The sequence below is a fragment of the Jaculus jaculus genome, chromosome 7 (assembly GCF_020740685.1).
Source record: "Jaculus jaculus isolate mJacJac1 chromosome 7, mJacJac1.mat.Y.cur, whole genome shotgun sequence".
Classification (NCBI taxonomy): domain Eukaryota; kingdom Metazoa; phylum Chordata; class Mammalia; order Rodentia; family Dipodidae; genus Jaculus; species Jaculus jaculus.
In genome coordinates this window covers 51,153,079-51,173,188 of record NC_059108.1, presented here as the reverse complement: position 1 = coordinate 51,173,188, position 20,110 = coordinate 51,153,079, and the positions used below count along the sequence as shown (strand labels likewise).

Sequence of the window (20,110 nt, the reverse complement as noted above, 5' to 3'; positions counted from 1 at the left end):
ATACATTATACCTATCAAACTGTCCTCTAAATATGCAGGTTTATGCCCTTAGATTAGTGTTGCTCTCTCAGCCTTGGTCAGAGAAACTTCGATTTGCAGTAGTTAATGCAGATTCATAACTGGTTAAAATACTAAGTTTTCAACCCTAAATGGGGTTGGAGAGATGGTTTAGAAGTTAAGACACTTGCCTACAAAGCCAAAGGATCCAGCTTCAGTTCCCTAGGATCCACATAAGCCAAATGCCCAAGATGGCGCTTGCATCTGGAGTTCATTTGCACCAGCTGGAGGCCCTGGTGCGCCCATTCTCTCCTTCCTCACCCCCTCCCCATCCTTTCTCTCACACCCTTTCCATGCTCAAGGACTATCATGGAAGAAGAGGTACACTTAACTGGAGGATCAGAGAAGTGCTATGGAATGCTGTCTTCTAGACATGACATGGTGATTGCATCCTAGAACCCACAGCAGATGGGTTTACCTACACAAAATTAATCCTATCAACATTTCATAGATGAGAAAGGAGTTCATGAGGCTCTACCCTTTCCTGAGAAGCTATTGGCAGTTAACAGTCGCTTGAGGTGAGGGAGAAATTCTCTTCAGTAGTGTAGCCATGGTAAAGTTGCATATGCTCTGGTAAATAATGCCCTACTAATGCTCATGTAAGTAACCCTAATTAAATTAGTGGGTCAAAAGAGAAAAAAAGCTATGAAAGAAGGAAGGGATTATTTGGGAAGAAGCAGCAGTCCAATGGGATTGGGAGAGGAAAAAGAGAAGAGTCAGAAGATAAAAATAGAGTGTGTATATATATATATACACACACACTGTATTTTTATTTTATATTTTATATATTTTTATATATATTTTATATTTATATATATTATTTATATATTTTACTGTATTTTTTATTTTATATATATATGTGTGTGTATGAAATTATCAAAAACTTTTAAAGCGAACAAAAAAGAAAAATATATAGTTTCTCTTAGCTTAAAAATTTTAGTCCCACAGCTATTGTATGATACACAATGTAGAAGCTTAACCTAGTCTGATGAACACAAAGTTGTCCCCTTAAAAATATTTTTAGCCAGATACTGTTTCAAATGCATTATCGTAGCACTCAAGAGGCTGAGAAAAGAACTGCTGAGTTTGAGGCACTTTGGGCTACATAGAGAGTACCAGGCCAACCATGACTACACAATGGTGTCCTGAATCCAAAAATAAATAAATAAATATTTAAATATTTAATATTAAAATCAATGTGTTCTTATTTTGAAAATTTGAGCAGAAATGGACAAACTATTTAAAAGTCTTTAGAGTAAATTTCTCCCAATCTCGTTCCCCATGTTAAAGTACTCCAACCTTTCAGAAATTACCTACAAGTCAGGCTTAGAGGAACATAACTGCAGTCTATTCAGAAGGCTGAAGCAGGAGAATCAATTGAGCCCATAAGTTGAAGACCAGCTGGAGCAGCCTGGTGAAATTGTTTCTAAATAAATAAATGAGGTGTGGTGGCTCATCCCTGTTTTATACAAATATAAATATATATATGAAACAAGGATGAAAACAATAGAACAGTATCTCATATATATATATATGAGATACTGTTCTATGCTATTATATGGTTAAACAGTACAAAATAAAAATATAATAATGTAATATGAAATGTAGCATTTCAATAATACATGGAAATTTTCTCATTTAATGGTGCCTTTGTGTGTCCACCTATGTAAATGTGAGCACACACATGTGCCACAATGTGTACCTGGGATCACAGAACAACTTCGATGATCATTCCTTGCCCTCCACCCAAGAGGCTGGTCCCTTCTTGTTTGCCGCAGCATACAAAAGGCTAACTGGTCTGTAGATTTAAGGATTCTCCTGTCTCTGCCTCCCTTCTTCCTATGAAATGACAGATATTCTTACTATGCACTGGGCTTTCCGTGGAGTCTAGGGATCTGAACTTGTGTTGTTAGGCTTACTCAGCAAGCACTTTATCCACTGAGAATCTCCCCAGCCCTAATGATACTTCTTAAAGAGCTGTACTTATCAAAACAAATTAATATTATTAATATTATGAGGTCTATTAATATTAAAAAAAACTTTTGCCATAGTATATATTCATACATTAGAAGTTATAAAATATTTGTTTGGTGCTGGCCATTTAAAAAGCTTCAGTTTTCCTATCAGAAAATATAAATACCTTTGTAAGCACACAGAAGTATTCTTATAGGATATATTTCTACAAGTATAGTGGCTGGGTGACATCAGGAACTACCTCATTAACCACCAAATCACAGTTCATTTACATTTTTAGAACACTAAACACTATCATTTTTTCAAAAAAATTGACAATCTGATGAAATTATTTTTCCATAATAATTTACACTTCCATGATGAAAGGCATCAGTGTCATTTTAATGTGTTTTGCCAAACTTGTATGTCTTCCATTAACTGTTCTCATGATATTCTGCATTCAATAAGAAATTCAGGTTGTTTTTATATCACTGAATCACTGATAGTCTTTGCAAGTAATATTCACCTGTTATATATGTCACAAATATTTTCTCAAGGACATTGTGGTGGTTTTATTCAGGTGTCCATCATAAACTTAGGTGTTCTGAATGATACATTCCCAGCTGATGGAGATTTGGAAATTAATGCCTCCTGGAGGCAGTGTATTGTTGGGGCAGCCTTATGGGTGTTATAGCCAGTTTCTGCTTGCCAGTGTTTGGCACACTCTCCTGTCCACCTGGCTTTCAGGCTCAAGGAGGAAGCTCCATGATGGCAGGAAAAATGATGGCATGAACAGAGGGTGGACATCATCCCCTGGCCAACATCAGGTGGACAAGAAAAATCATTGGGTTATTTATTTCCTTTTCCTCCTTTTGTTGTTGCTAATTACAGAAACTTAATTATAGAAACTCTTGGTTCTTTCCAGGACTGGATTCTGCTGTATTTATCTATCCACTTCTCCCATTGCAATCCCTTAAGATAAATGCATTTTCCATGTTTAAGAATATGACTATGTAGCATGCAGCCTTTTGGGGGAGAGAAGTAAACAATAGCCTTAACCAGCAGTGGACCCTGCAAGCTAAATGTGCCAACTTGTGCAACAGTAGCATGTCTGTTATGGGACAAACCAACTCCTCTCTGGTTGGACTGGAAGGGCCACTCCATAGAAAGGAATACATGCCTGGTGCTGAAAATGTAATCAAAAACCTATGGCTGGGGAGGTATAAGCCTTAAGGGGGATACTACCATTGGTTATTTGGCTAAATGCATATATTATGCTCACCAAACTGCCTTCTAAACACTTACATTTATACCCATATACTCACACTATTCTCACTTTTGGTTAGAGAAACTTCTCTTTACAGATGACAGTGACGACTGGGGTGACTCAACTCACCATAGTGCTGAAAAGAAGTGACAGTGGAGTGTTCAGCACTATGGAAGTCTCTATCACACTTTCCCAGACTCAGGGACCACTGCAGAAGAGGTGGTGGAAAGAATGTAAGAGCCACAAGACACAAAGTGGCCTTGATACTCATGAACTCAGTGTCTAATGCTACCTGCACAAGACATGCTAACAGAAAAAAAAAAAAAAAAAAAAAAAGCTGACATCAAAATAAAAGAGAGACTAATTGGAAAGAAGAAAGAATTCAGTGGAGGGTGAATCTGGGAGAGGGAAAACTGGAGTGGTGGGAGATTATCATGTTTTATTGTCTATACTTACAGAAGTTGTAAATAAAAAGAATATATATTGTAATGGACGGACTGTTTGGCTACAAATGAGAATCAGGATTGTTGTCCTCCATCCCAGTCTTTTCCACAACTGTCATCATCATTATTATCATCATCATCATCATCATCATATTTTTCAAATGAAAATTCTCTTTGCATTTTAGTTGGAAATCCATTATGTACATTATTACTTTAAGGAAAATCTGCACTTTTGAGTTTAACTTATTATTTAATGATCTTTTAAGTTTCTAGAATTCCTTAAGCTATTGATTTTTATCTATTACTTTTGTAATCTGCCAAATATTTATTGTTCTACCAGGTTTTGGTCTACCTCCTGAGTATTCTAATATATAATCATTTTGCCTAAAAATGATCAGTTTATAGTTTACTTTACAAAAAGTATGCCTCTGATTTTTCTCACATGTCTAGAACTTTCAGAACAACATTCAGTCAAACTGTTGTCCCCACCCCTTGGCTTTAAATTGAAATGTGAGCCAAGGTAAGGGACAAGTCTTTCCAAAACTTTAATAATTACATTAAAAATAAAATTAGGAAAAATCATTTTAATTGATACAAAAGGTATAAATTAGTAGAAAATTATAATTAGACTATTTGATATTTTTTCTAACTCACTGAAATTCAATAGTTTTCACATTCAGCATATCTCAATTCAGACATATTTCAAGTGCTCAATATCACATATGGCCAGTAGCTATATTCTAGTGTTTGATAATTAAATAGTATATGAGCTTTTAGTTTATGACATTTGGTAGACATTACCAGATAACTTAATAAAGTATTTCTTTTTAAAAGAAATGGGTAAAAATTAAAAATATAGGGGCTGGAGAGACTGATTAGTGGTTAAGGTGCTTGCCTGTGAGGCCTAAGGACCCAAGTTCAACTCTCCAGATCCACACAAGCCAGATGCACAAAGGTGAGGCAAGCGCAAGGTTGCATATGCCCAATAGGTGGCACAAGCGTCTGGAGTCTGACTGCTGTGGCTGAGGTCCTGGCACACCCATTTTCTCTCCCTCTCTCCCTTTCTCTCCCTGTTCCTTTTCAACTTCCTAATGTTCCAGTTTTAAGACTCATCTTTGTCCCACATCCCCTTCCAGACCTGTTTTTCCTATCAGACTTAGAGGTGAGTATTCTCTGAATTAAGTTCCTCACTCTTTATTCAAACTCTGCAGTTTCATTGCTCACTTTCATCTACTATGATGTCCCTTCGTATTTACAGAAGATTCACTCAAATGTAAACTTAAGACTTTCCTGCTGAGTTTCTGACTTTGATAGAAACCACCCACTGTCTTCAGACAATCCTGATCCTGCTGAATCATAGGCAAATCAGTCAGATATCTTCCTACCTTACCTAATATCCCTGTAACTGATGTCATGTCTGCAGACTGAGTCATTCCATCTTAAACCCAAATGTTCCTGTTTTGCTTCATTTCCACATTTCCTAGTCACTTTTGTCACCCACTTTCTCAATCTCTGGAATACTCTCACTTCCTCTTCTTTTCAGATAATCTCATTCTCAAGACTTCATTATTTCTTACCTAAATTACTACAGTAACTTCCTAACTGGTATCTCTGCTGCCCACCTTGACCTTCTGTTAGTCCATTCTTCATAACACAGAGAAAGACAAAAATTTCATTGCACTAATGAAACAACCTGTGGTGAACAGACCTAAGGGAAGCCATCTTAGGCCACTCAGCCATCTTAATATTCTCAAGGAGCCTAAGAGATTAAAGATTAACACAGAGCATTAAGTTACAATGTGGACGGGTACCAGTAAGGCATCTGGTGTTTGCTTTCACCCTGAGGTCAAGATGTCCTGATATTTGGTATCTGCTTCATGCCTGGTGCTAACTGCAAAAACTCTGCTTTTGTAATCATGCTTGCTTGCTCTTGCTAAAGCCAATTATGGGGAAGGGAGAGGTTCAGATCACTGTAAAAAAAAAATGTGGTTTTTGCATTTAATTTTTATTTATTTATTTATTTATTTATTTATTTATTTATTTGAGAGCAACAGACACAGAGAGAAAGACAGATAGAGGGAGAGAGAGGGAATGGACGTGCCAGGGCTTCCAGCCTCTGCAAACGAACTCCAGATGCGTGCGCCCCCTTGTGCATCTGGCTAACGTGGGACCTGGGGGAACCGAGCCTCGAACCAGGGTCCTTAGGCTTCACAGGCAAGTGCTTATCCGCCAAGCCATCTCTCCAGCCCTGGTTTTTGCATTTAAAAGTTCACTATACAAGTAGGATGGAGCTGCTCTCCTCCTTGCTTTGAGGGGACAAATGCCAGCTTGCTTATATAGACTTTCCTTTTTAATTTTTATTCAGGTAGTCTTTTGTTCATTTTTGGTCTGGGACTTGCTACATTTGGAGGCCCCAGTGAGATATTCTTCTCACTAAACTGACCCCTGAATCTGGTCTTATAATAGAATCTTGATTTCTTGGGAGTCTACTCAGACTGCAGGTTGGAGATCCTAAGCAGCGGCTGCTGGGAAACATTCCTCAGCCCCAGGGACATTCTCCAGGCCCCGGCAGGAAGGAGTGGCAGTCAAAGGACATCAACACCACTGTGAGTGGAGAGTCATCTGGTCTGAAAACCTGCAGAGGTAAGGGGGGTTCAGTGGAAGGGTGGATGCGGAACTAGTTCCCGAATCCCAATCCTTGGTCTGACTCAGTTGTGTGTGGCCATGTGTCTATTTGTTTAGTGTTTGTCTTCTTGTAGTTAACATGTTTAGATCCTTCTAGGAAACCAGCTGCGGAATCTGAAAACTCCATCATGGGACAGATAGCTCCACATCTAGTACATCTAGCCCATTGCAATGTGTCCGTATTAACTTTTCCTTCTTCCAACAGCAGACAACTGACTTAGGTGCCACATAAGATACCTTTTCTTTGAGGAAGTTATGTGAATTATACTGGCCATCCTTTGATATGGGATGACCATCAGAGGGAAGCATAGACCTCCCAACTGTCAAACAGGTCATCCTTAGATGACCTGGACACCCTGACCACCCTAGTGGAAACTGAAAACTGAATACTGAAATACAGGCTAGTGAAATTTTGGTTTGGAAAAATACTCAAAGTGAGGTCTGAAATTATACTTGAAGTAATTTTGAGGTTTGTTTTTGATCTCCAGAGTTGTAAATAGAACAGGAATTTAAAATGGGAATGCACAGCTTCTGAATGAGTGAATGAATGTGTGAGGAGGAGATGGTTGTCTGCAGTCTGGATAAAAAGTGTACTTGAAATGAGTATGTGTGTATAAGTATGTATTTGGCTCACAGCCCTAAGGCTGCAGAGTGATTTCTGTTCTGAGCAGTGTCATTTCATTGTGGGGGATGTCCTCCACCAAGCACACTGTACTACACTGCATGTCCAACTTTTACTGTTGAGTGTACCCCACAAGGACCACTGAAAGTAAGATCATAGGCAGGGAAAAATGCAAGATTCTCCTACTCTTAAAAAGTTGAAAAATGACAAGATCAGAAAACTGCCTTGTAGCCCTGAGGGAAGTCCAAATCTCTCCTTGTAATTTAGGGTGAAAAAAAAAAGAGGGGAAGTTATGCTGTCTCACCCAGGGGCTGTATCCCAGGGGCAATAAGTAGATCAGGAACAGTTAAGTTCTGGGCCAGTCCCAGGCAGATGCACCTGCAATGTGTCTCTTAGTGCTTTCCACTGAAGGGCTTGATCTGCAGGTGGCCAGGTGGCCCTTGGGAGTAAGCCTAACACACAGTCTCATTGTTGGACAGGGAGACAAGACATAGACCTCTCTGGGGTTTATGCTGCCCCAGGAGAATTCCTGATGGCACTTCTTTCTTAGCTTCCCTGCCTTGCACAGCCAGGGGGCTGCAGGCACAGGGAATCTCAGGATCCTGGCCCCACAATGGTGATGGGTGAGTCCCAAGTCACTGTGAACAGATGAGAACTTTTTTTGTTTGTTTGTTTTTCAAAGTAGGGTATCACTCTAGTTCAGGCTGACCTGGGATTCACTATTGAGTCTCAGGGTGGCCTCGAATTCACGGCGATCCTCCTACCTCTGCTTCCTGAGTGCTGGGATTAAAGGTGTGTGCCACCACGCCCGGCTGGAGGTGGGGACTTCTTATAAGAAATGTGTGACTGTTTTTAAGTTCTTTATCTTTCTATGCTCCTATGGAACTACTATCAGACAACAGCCTGAAGACTTGTGTTTAAATTTGGAAGTACTCAATATTGAGCTTGTCAGAAAATTTCTAATAATGTTTAAATCTGATTTTAGATTTTTAAAAAAAGATATGTTTCAGGGAAGTTATAAGAAAAGAAGTTCCAAAGTCAACAAATGATAAAATCTATATGTATAGTCTGAGTAAATAGCATAAGTCAAGTCCGGTCTACTCTTTTATAAAAAGTTATTTAAAAAAAAAATCTTACAGAGGCATTATTTATTCTCTTTTCCTGTTTTATAGTATAAATAGACTAGATCTGAAGACACTGAACAGCATTTATCTGCCATACACTTGGAAACTATTTACTTCATGTTGAACAGTAAAAGAAACTTCTAAACAAAGTTATTCTATGACTTAAGATGTAATTCCTCAATTCCTCCAACAATCAGCCTTAATACAATAGATTTAACATATGTCATTACTGAGCAAGTTTAATCAAAGTGCCACAGGTAGAATTATACAATTGGTTAAAGTTTGAGTAGTTATAGATTGTGTCATGAAATTTTATATATATCTGGATTCATTATAGTTTTATAAATTGATTTGGAGGAGATTGAAAATATTTCTTTCTGGCTCAGCAGTTAAAATTGCTTGTTTGCAAATCCATATATGGCCTGGGTTTGATTCCCCAGCACCCATATAAAACTAGATGCACACAGTGCAGCACGCACTTGGAGACTGTTTACAGTAGCAAGTGGCCTTGTATGACATTCCCTCTCTTTTCCATGAGCCTTGCCTCCTTTTTCATTAGCTCATGGCAGTTTAGTCCAGTTCCTCTATTCTTTGGGTATGTTAGATATGGCTGAATTAATTTCAGAAACTGGCTTTTAGATTGGGAGAACACCTTATTTAGCCTTTAAAAGTGTTAAATCTCCTCATAAAGAAAAGATATGTAAAGAAAATATTATATAAAGATATCCAGATTCTGATGAGCTTTAAAAATTGTAAGGTTTGGACTGGAGGGATGGCTCAGCAGTTAATGCATTTGCCTGCAAAGCCAAAGGACACAGATTTGATTCCTTAGGACCCATGTTAACCAGATGAACAAGAGGCTGCATACATCTGGAATTTGTTTGCAGTGGCTGGAGGCCTTGGCATGCCCATTCTCTCTCTGTCTGTCTGTCTGTCTGTCTCTCTCTCTCTCTCTCTCTCCCCCTCCTTTCTCTGCCAAATAAATAAATAAAAATATTTTTTAAAAACTATAAAGTTTTTCATGTCTTCCTATTTAAACCAAAAATGTTACTACATAATATAGATTTCTTGTTTATCTTGAATTCTGTTAGCAGATCTTTTGTTCATAGTTTAGTCTCTGTAGCCTCATGTGCCTTAAATATGTGAACTCTACTTCTTGTTAATATTGGACTCTTCTAGATATCAGAATATTCTAATTTGGTTTATCCAAAGTCCATGATGTTTGGCCATCAGTAAACAAAACTATTCAGCTAAACCAATCAGTAGTAATAGAATGTAAAAGAAAATGAAAACTTTTAGATCTTATGTTTCATTTGCTTAATGTTATTTTTGGCCAGTCAGATCATTGAAAAACCTTGAAAATTATCTAAAGTTTTTCTTAATATGCTTTTCCTCTTGAAAAAAAATTAAAGGCTAGAGTAATTTTTATTTATTAAATTTCTTCAAGGGAGGGGGGAATCTCACTGTATCCCAGACTGACCTGGAACTCACTCTGTAGTCTCAGGCTGGCCTTGAACTCAGAGTGATCATACCTCTTGCTCCCAAGTGCTGGAATTAAAGGCATGCACTACCATGCCTGGCTAAAACCCTGTAATTTTAAAATGGTTCCTGTCTTGTTCATGCTAGTATTTCTGGGTGGTTATCACTGAGGATATAAGCTAAGTCTTATAAAAAGTGACTCAGTCATTGTGAATTTGTTCTTCGGAAAACTGCTGAAGCTCTCCATGCCTTAGGGAAATCCACTATATACAAACAATAGTAATATAGTTTGTCTGAGCTTTATATTTTCTACCAGTAAGAAAAGATATCTACAATATAAACAAAGATTCAGACTAACAGTCTCCCCTGTCTGATGCTGGCTTACAATGCTAAACTCTAACATTAACTCATGCCTTCTGCCTCTGCCTGTCCCTATTAGTCAGACACAGTTGCATTTAAATTAAAAAAAAAAAAATCCAAAAACTGTTCTCCCTGGTTATGTTTACCTGGTAGTTATTGATTTGTATTAGTCCAACCTCACTTTGACATGTCTTATTAAAGGAGGAATATCACTAAGGACAGATCTCAGACTCCCATCCTGAGTAAAAGCAATTTAGAATTCTAGCTGGTTAAGCTTGCTGATGTGGGTGGTGCTAGTAGTTTGAAGGTATCTCTTCACTCAAATTTATAGAGGTAAACCAGATTCTCCTGCCATTGATGGTCCTCCCTTAAAATTTGTAACACAAGGGGACCCACATACCCTCAGGGAACTGGGCCCATACCCATCAGCCAAGGGGTATAAATTCATCACACCAGAGTCCAAAGGACAGTGTCCTCAGCCAGTTGTAGTACCTAAACAGGTCACTAGGGACCCAGAGAGTCCCCTCCAGGTCAAGTTCCTAAGGACACCTGCCCCTGACAAGGAGACTACAGCCCTGTTCTAGTCACTGCGGAAACTGACTAGACTACGCATGGCAGAAGCTTGAGGAATTCAACGTGAAATATCAAAAAAACATGGACATGATGTATACTGTGCCTGTTTGGGAAAGTTACATGTTAAAACATAAGGAATTATGACCGGGAAGAGGATGGAAATGTAACGAAAAACTGAAATCTGGACTGATTTACTAAGTCACTATGTAAGTTAAGTGCCAAGGAGCTTAACTTATCTCCGTCAGTAAAGGAATGGCAAAGATAGAACTGTCTGGGGGACTCAGAGTGGTGATAAGAGGGAAGAACAGTTTACACTATAACAGAATACAATACAGCTAGCTTATGGTTAGGAAGACTCAACTACATGATTCATGTGCATGTTGGTTCATAGGTATGTTTTGAAAAATTGTTTTAAATCATATAAACTGCATAAGCCAACTGTCATGTCCTGCTTTGGTAAACCAGCTGCCTATTTGCTTGTACGGAAATTTGGTTTTTTGGTTACCCTGGTTCACCACTCCAATTACTGCCATCTCCAGACCCATAATTCTGTTACTTTTAGGACTGACTGTAGGCCCCTGCATTTTAAATGCTCTAATCAAGTTTACGTAACAGAGAATTTCCTCAGTAAAATCAATGGTTCTCAGGACCAAGTATGAGGCTATTGTAACTGAGGAGTCTAAGATTTGACTCAGTACTAAAACCAGTGGGGAATGAAACAACCTCTGGTGAACAGACATAAGGGAAGCCATCTTAGGCCACTCAGCCATCTTGACATTCTCAATGAGCCATATGAGATTAAAGATGAATACAAAGCATTAATTACAAGAATGTGGATGGGTCCCAGTAAAGCATCTGGTATTTATTCTCACCCTGAGGTCAAGATGTCCTGATATTTGGTATCTACTTCATGCCTGCTACTAACTGTAAAAATTATTCTTTTGTAATCATGCTTGCTTGCTCTTGCTAAAGATAATTACGGGGGGGGGGCTTCAGAGCATTGTAAAGAAATGTGGGTTTTGCCTTTAAAAACTCACTATAAAAGTAGAACAGGGTACTCTCCTCCTTGCTGTGAGGAAACAGATGCCAGCTGATTTAATAAAGACTCTCCTTTTAAATTTTTATTCAGGCAATCTTTTGTCCATTTTTGGTCTGGGACTTGCTACACTATGTTCCTTCTTAAAATAAAACCAGACTGGAAAGACAGTTCAGAGGTGAAAGACAGTTACTTGCAAACCCTAATAAGCCTGGGTTTGATTCCCCAGTACCTATGTAGAGCCAGATACACAAGCACATGCATCTGGAGGATGTTTACAGTAGCAAGAAACCCTGATGCTGTACCCATATTTATTTGCTCATTCATTCACCCTCCCTCCCCAGTAAATAAACAAAACCTTTAATACTCTTAATCCTCCTTCTTTTTTTTTAATTTCTTGAAGTAGGGTCTCACTCTAGCTCAGGCTGACCTGCAATTCACTATGTAGTCTCAGGGTGGCCTTGAACTACTCACGGAGATCTTCCTACTTCTGCCTCCCGGAATGCTGGGATTAAAGGCATGTGACACTATGCCCTGCTAATAATCCTTTTTATTCCATATGAAAGGAAGTCACATAAACCGAAACATCTAGATAATTCCCTAACTGTAGGACAAACTATGTGCAAAATTACCTGCACATTATGGACAATTTTGTGAATCTGAGCTATCATTTTACATTTCATATTTGTCTGTCCCTTTCAAGAGGGTATACAATAAATACAAGAGGTATAAATTATAATCATGAATCTGCCATAGTTTTTTTTTTTTTTATTCTTTAGATGAAAGAGAAAGAAAGAGAGATGGAGGGGAAAAGAGGTAGGCAGAGAGCGTATGAGAACACTGAATTCCAGATGAATGTGTCACTTGGTGCATTTGGCTTTACATAGGTACAGGGGAATAAAACCAGGCCACTAGGCCTTGTACACAGTGCATTTAACCAATGAGACATCTCTCCAGCCCCTGCTCTAGGTTTGTAGCAAAAGTAAATGATCTACCAAGTCTAAAGTATTTGTGCTCCTATGTACTAGAGAAACACAGTTCCCCAAAGACCACCACCTGCAGGGATACATGCCAACCTCTTGGTAAAACTCAAAAAGCCCCCTATGGTGCAGCAAAAGTGACTGTCTCCCATAAGGTGAAGGAGGTCCAGGAACTATTACCCCTGTGGAAGGAGGTATGCACTGAGGCAGCCCTAAACCTCCATCCCCTATTCAACTTAATATTTCAGCCATACTGAAATACTGCTGTTTCCAGCAGATAACAGTTTTACTTTTTATCTCTGCATATTCTGTTCTTTCTGTACCTGTCATTCATTTGAATGCTATAAGTCGGGTATTTTATTAGGATAAAATTCAATAAGCCATTTAAAACACATAAATTAAATTTAAATTCCTATTTTGTAGTTATGGGACATGGGTTAAAAAAAAATCAGGAAATGATTTAGTTTCCTCCCAGTGAGCTGTTCCCACTGCTACTAAGGTAGATCTCAAAGCCTTATGGCATGCTCTATACATGTCTCATGTCCCTCCATAATTGACTCTTCCTATCTACCCTCCCTTTGCCCACAAAGGGCCCCATGCTAACTGACTATATCGCTTTAAACCCTTAAATTCACCTGTACCTAACACTTAGCTGCTTCACAGATATACCACAGCACTTTAATATTGCATTTACTATTACTGTTAGTCATTCAAGAGGCTGCCTTATCATTCCATGCAAACTAAGTTACTGTGTCATGACAGTGAGATCTGAAGTACTCATCAATTTGGAAGATATCTAGACTCTTTGCAATTTGGGTCTACTAATTTTTTTTATTAAAACCTGATTATATTTTTTCAAATGTTTAAATATTTTTATTTGCAAGCAGAGAAAGAGAGAGACAGAGAGAATGGACACACCAGGGCCTCCAGCCACAGCAAAAGAACTCTAGACGCATGTGCCAATTTGTGTAGCTGGCTTTATGTGAGTACTAGGGAATTGAACCCAGGGCCATCAGGCTGTGCTATCAAGCACCTTAAATGTTGAGTCATCTCTCCAGTGTGTGTGTGTGCGCGCGCGCGTGTGTGTGCATGTGTGTGTGTGTGTGTGTGTGAGAGAGAGAGAGAGAGAGAGAGAGAGAGAGAGAGAAAGCGCGCATAAACTAAACAAAGTAATATTCAAAAGGAAATATAAATTCCTTGTACCCGTACCCCTAACAAGGCTTTGGAACCATATGGGGCGAGGAAATTTTGGTATCACATGGCTACAAGAAGCTAAAGATACTAAATATACCCCAGAAGCACTCACATAGAGATGCAGTAAAAACAAGACTTCAAACTAGATATAGAAAAAGTATTTCTAGGAAAAAGGCACTCTGAACCAGCCTGGACCAAACATTATGATTAGGACAATATAAGTTGATAAAGAAGAAAAAAGGTCCCTGAGGAAAGCTGTGAGCTGTTAAATGGAATAAGCATTCACCTCGTAATTGTATTCTTCCTTTTATTTCTAACAGCAAATACTCTTTAACATAAGTGGTATAACATTAAGCACATACTGCCCATATTATATAAGTGTGAATTAAAATAGAGTATAATTTACTGTTGTTTTATACATTTGGTTATGATTATTTAGTAATTTATTCAGAATCATTAAAAAGTCAACCCCAAAACAAAAACACTGAAATTATCTAACATAAGTTTGCCTAGTTTTTCCAAAATTGAAATATGTAACTCATCACACTAAACATTTTACCAATGCTTCCAGTTCTCTGATATCTAGTAAAATAAACATTAGGATCTAAACATTTAAAACTCTGTAATATTAGGCTTACCTCATAAGGTAGCTTATCAAAATATCCATTGTTTGGCCCTTCCCCAAGAGCAGCACTGTTTAACTTTTTGTTAAGACTGTCTATTCCACAGGCATCCTTGTCTTCATAGTCCTCATCTTCTAGGTCATTCATGTCAACAAGGGAAGTCTTGAGAGAAAGCAGTGGTTTGTCCTTCGTACCATGTAGCACAACTGCATCTAATTCGGTGTAATAATCCAGAAGAGAACTATTTACTTCCAGTCGTATAAGATTTGTGGGAAAATTTATCTGCTTAATACAAGGTTTAAACTGGCGAGCCTGGGAAGCATTCACCTTCGTAGGTCTCTCTGACCAAAGAATCTCCCATCTGCCAAAGAAAGAAACTTCCCTATAATAGAGTTTACACTAAGACCTACCAGTACCTTAAGGGTATGGCCCACACCAAAAACATTACAGTGTGAAACAGCAGTCAAATGTGATGAACAGACTCAAATACAAGAATTATTTCAAGGATATGATTTTTTTTTAAAAAAACAGCTAGATGTCATAAATATTATTAGTGACATCTTTGTAAGTCCCTTCCCACCCACCCTGACTTCACACTGGTTAAAATCCAGAACAGGCAGAAGAGTATGCACACCCTATTGCACCGCAGATGCTAAGCCAGTCAGCATCCTCACAAATTACCTCTCCACCTTTTCCATGCCTGCTACTGGCAGCAGGTAAGCCCAAAACTTTCACATGGTCATCTTTTTCTGCTTTTTAAATAGTCATTAAGTTTTGTCCAAATTTTCAAGAAACTGTCTTATTGGACCTTCTTGCATTCCTATCACTTAGCATATATCTAAAACACGTTACATGTGAAAAAACATTCTTTCCTGTCCCTGCAAAGGAACTTCCACTTTCCAGCCAGACATACTATCACTTGCTCATCTTAAGTCTCATACCCAATGTCAAGTGTTCTTATAAAACTGTTCTAACATAGCACCATCACATATTTAGTACCCTCATAAAGGTCATAATTAACTACTCTAATATTTTCTAATACAACAGAGAACATTAGAAACCTCAAATCATTTACTTTAGCTAATGGAGTTTTTAGTTTTATTAAGTCTCTCAATATATACCATGAACTGCTCTCTAGAGCTTGTGCCAAGCAGGATACAAGAATGCCCACTGAAAGCATTATCTATTGTTTAAAGTAATAACTGATGTCACAGTGATCCCTATCACCTTATGATGTAATGTACAAATTCACTGATTTATTAATACTATCTAAATCTTCACATATGAGATTTTTACCCTAATAAACTGTTAGCTCATTTCCTTGGACCAATTATCTTCTGAAATATAAGTAAAAATTAATTAACCACAGTAAGGCATATAGAAAACGAAACGGACAAGTGCAAAACTCAAATGAAAGATCTAAACTGTGGATGCTAACAAACTATAGGTATCCACATGTCAGGAAGGTGATATTGCTCCATTCTGGGGAGTGAAGATTTCCACCTTCAGTATTCAAACCATACCAAAGTGCAATAAAAACTTTCTCATTAAAAATTCTTTATTTATTTAAAAAGAAAACATTTATTTATTCTTTATTTACTTGGGGTATGTTTGTGTGTTCATGTTCATGCTGGTGTGTGACTGCAAGCAAGCATGTGCCACAGTGCATATGTGGAGATCAGAGGATAACATGTGGATTGGTCCCTGTCTTCTACCTCATTTGAGGCACAGTGTCCTGTTACTCACCATGAGCTTCTTAGAGATTTTCTAGTTTACACCTCCCTTCTCATCCCTTCTCACCACAGGCCCACTAGGATTACAGAAGCCTGCTATAGCTTCCAGTTTTTACATGGGGATCCAAACATGGGTTCTCAGAGTTGTACAGTAAGTACCTTATCCACTGAGCCATCTCTTCAGCCCCCAAAGAACTGTATCTTTTCATTTTCTTTTTTTTTTTGTTTAATCATTTTCTCTTATTTATTTTTTTAATTTGACAGAGAAAGAGGTAGAGAGAGGGAGAGAGAGAGAGAGAATGGGCACGCCAGGGCCCCTAGCCATTGCAAACGAGCTCCAGATGCATGCAGCCCCTTGTGTATCTGGCTAACGTGGGTCCCAGGGAATTGAACCTGGGTTCTTTGGCTTTGCAAGCAAACACCTTAACCACTAAGCCATCCCTCCAGCCCACATTTTCTTAACATATAATAATGGTACAAATTTATGAGGTCAGGTATGATATTCCAAATAGGCATATAGCATGCACTGATCAAATCCAACCTCTATCTGGCCCTCTCCCCACACTATTCTCAATCTTCAGCAATCAATATTCTAGTTTCAGGCTGACTGTATCTTAACTTCCATTCATTAGGAATAGCACATGGTATTTGTTGTTTTCCTGTGTCTAGCTTAGTCCATTTACCACAATGTTCTCCAGTTCCACAATTTTGCTGCAAATGACAAAATTCTATTCTTTGATTGGATAATACCCCATTGACCATATCCACCATCTTTTCTTTAACCACTCATCTGCTGATGGACATTAGGCTGATTCTTTCTCTTAGTTATTCTAGTGTCTCAATAAACTTGAGATTACTGGGGTCTGTGGTATGATGATTTCACTCCCTTTGAATATATACTCAGAAGTAAGTATGCTGCTAAAGGGGAATTCCAGTACTTACCATGGAGGATCATGAGCCATAGACTCGAGAACTACAAAAGAAAGTTTCACAGTCCCAAGAACCTCTATAATCACATCAGATTTGTTATTTTTTGAAGATTCTCTCCTGAAAATTAGAAATAAAACCCACCAAACAGAAGAACCCTTATTTGTATTTAGCGACAACACTCCAGCACATCTCAAATTAGAAACTAACACAACAAACCATTCCATATTGAGAGCCTGGTCACTTCCATCCTGAATGATAAAATCATGTTTCTTGGCCCAAAAGGTCAAGGAACCAGACTACACAAGTTTCTCAAACTGCTGCCTAAGCCACTCCTCTAGTAGCAAACTCTCGTTGACAGCGTCGTTCTCTCTACTGAACTTCAAAACATGGCTTTGAAGACTAAAAATAAGCCCACTAAATTTTGTCTCTTGAATAATTTCAGCTTCTTTAGTATGATTTCAACATGTAATTATCTCCTTCTTTCCCTTTCTTATAAAATATTCTATTTTCTGACTCACATATAAATCCATTAAGATCTTGCCTAAGTTTTGGGACACTATACTACCTCTTTTATTTTCCTATTAAGAAGATATTAGGATGCTGGAGAGATGACTTAGTGGTTGAGGCATTTGCCTGCAAAGCCAAAGGATCCCGGTTTGATTCTCCAGGACCCACATAAGCCAAATGCACAAGAGGGCGCATGCATCTGGAGTTTGTTTGCAGTGGTTGGCATGCCCCTTCTCTCTCTCTCTCTGCCTCTTTCTCAAATAAATAAACAAAATATTGTTTAAAAAAAGATATTAGGGGACTGCAGAGATGGCTTAGCGGCTAAAGTGCTTGCCTGAAAAGCCTAAGCACCCATGTTCAATCTCTCTCCAGATCCCAGGTAAGTCACACACACAAAGGTGAGGCAAGTGCAAGGCTGCACATGCCCACTAGGTGGCACAAGGGTCTGGAGTTATATTTCAGTGGCTGAAGACCTGGCATGCCAATTTTCTCTCTTTCTCTCACTCTCCCTTAAAAAAAAAAAAAAAAAAGGTTATAAAAAGAAGACACTAGGCAGTCAAAAAAGACAGTAAAATTTTATAGAACCAACTGAAACTTTTCTACTACTTTAACCAAAGAAAAGCAGTTAAATAGGAAAAGACAACTTTTTAAATTTTGAATGTTTAAGACCAAAAGAACTTCATTTTCTGAAGATAAATTCTAGACCTACTCCAACATACTTATTTGCTAAACTCCTAAGTGGCATAAAACGTGTGTGCTCTGAACACCTAAATCAAAGAGAAAAATGGGGAGGTCATGAGCCGTAGGGCAATATCACCTGCTGTTGTCTGGCTAAATGCATACATTATGCCCACCAAATTGCCCTCTAAACACTTCTATCTTTATAGCAATATATTAATGTTACTTTCTTTTGGTTAGAGAGGCTTCTCTTTTCAGATCACAGGGGTAACTCAAAAGTCACCATAGTGCTGAAACAAAGTGACAGTGGAGTGTTCAGCACTAAGACATCTCTAACACACCCTCCAAGGCCAAGGGCCTACTGCAAAAGAGGTAGCAAAAAGAATTTAAGAGCCAAAGAAAGGTAGGACTGCTTACAATGCAACCTTTCAGACACAAAATGCCCTTGATGTTCATGACTTTGTAGTGCCTGACACTACCTACATAAGATCTCCATAATAAGAGGAAAAGACCACATCAAAATAGAAGACAGACTAATTGGAAAGGAGGGTTTCCAATGGAGGGTGGATTTGAGATAGGAAGAATGGGGACGGGATAGGAATTGTCATGGTTTATTACCTAAACTTATGGAAGCTGTCAATAATATTGTTTTTTAATTTGTGTGCTCAATCAAAACAACTGGCAAAAGTTCACTGTATAATAGAGTTCTCTCCATTAAATGTGAAAAAGAATGCATAGCAACATGTCCACATACATGCACACATGGTCTTGTAAAATTGCTAAAGGTTCTTTAGTCAAGATTCTGATCATGCTGATTTCTTGAGCCCAAAAACAGATTTATTTTATGAAAAGGTAATATTAAAGGACACTGCTGTTTCATTGTATTTCCAATGTCTGCTTATTTAACAAAGATGACAATCAGATAATTCTGGGTGTCCCAGTTTTAATAACCGTTGTATTTACTACTTGTTAGTAGTATATTCTTTTCTAATGCTTAAAGCCTTGGTCAATTATGAGGCCCATCCTTCAAACTCAGATTTGAAGCCCTGTTCAAAGAACTATCTTGGGATCCTGAAGGACATGTATTGCAGTAGTTTAAATGGATGTCTCCCAATAAACTCAGGAGTGTTATTAAAGTTTGTAACTTGGTGTCACTGTGGGCAGACCTTAAGGTCCAGCCCTAAGGTGTATGTGTGTGTGGGCGGGGGGGGGGGGGGGGAGGGCTGGATCTGAATTCTAGTCTAAAGATACACAAAGTGATTTCTGCCTGGAGTTTCCGGAATGTACTTGCTTATGATAGTGGTGATAGTTGTTTTATTCTCTCTACATGGGTCTGTGAAAGTGGGTCAGCTTCTGCCATTATGGAACCTCCTCTCCATCTGTAAACTTCAATAAATCTCTTCCTCCCATAAATGTTCCTGGTTTGGAAGTCCATCCCAACAACTGAGTGAAGGTAACTGAAAAAGATCAATGATTTTCAATCTTCCTTACAGCCCTTCGAGCCCACAGCCAAAGACTAGCAGAAACAGATGGGCTAGTGCAAGATGGAAACTCCCCATGAAATTTCGTCCCTGCCTGATTTCTCCTTCTCTGCCAAGCTTTCCCCTTTTCTTACTGACATATTTCAGAGCCCTTGAACAGCAGTTACCTACATAGGAGAAAGAATCCCAATGTCAGCTTCTGAGAATCTGGACCCAAGTTACTTATGAAATTCTACACTCTGGAAATCACTAGCTTAGGTCTTAATAATGTCCTCCCATATATGTAGCCCCCAATAGCTTGTTCTCTGTACTCTTGGACATTTCTCACTTATTCAAACACCAGAATCTCACTTCTTATTTTTAATTTTGAAGGTAGGGTTTCATT

The 20,110-nt window shown here is 38.4% G+C and overlaps 1 protein-coding gene across 4 annotated transcripts in view; it reads right to left on the bottom strand.

Annotated features, from left to right (window-relative positions):
* Fbxl4 (F-box and leucine rich repeat protein 4) overlaps window positions 1–20,110 on the bottom strand; it is a 106,628-nt gene that overhangs the window by 71,524 nt on the left and 14,994 nt on the right. For all 4 annotated transcript variants that reach the window (XM_045155201.1, XM_004660592.2, XM_045155203.1 and 1 more), the window contains exon 4: window positions 14,412–14,757. In XM_045155201.1, coding sequence (XP_045011136.1) covers window positions 14,412–14,757 — 346 coding nt within the window. The remainder of the gene's footprint in view (window positions 1–14,411; window positions 14,758–20,110) is intronic.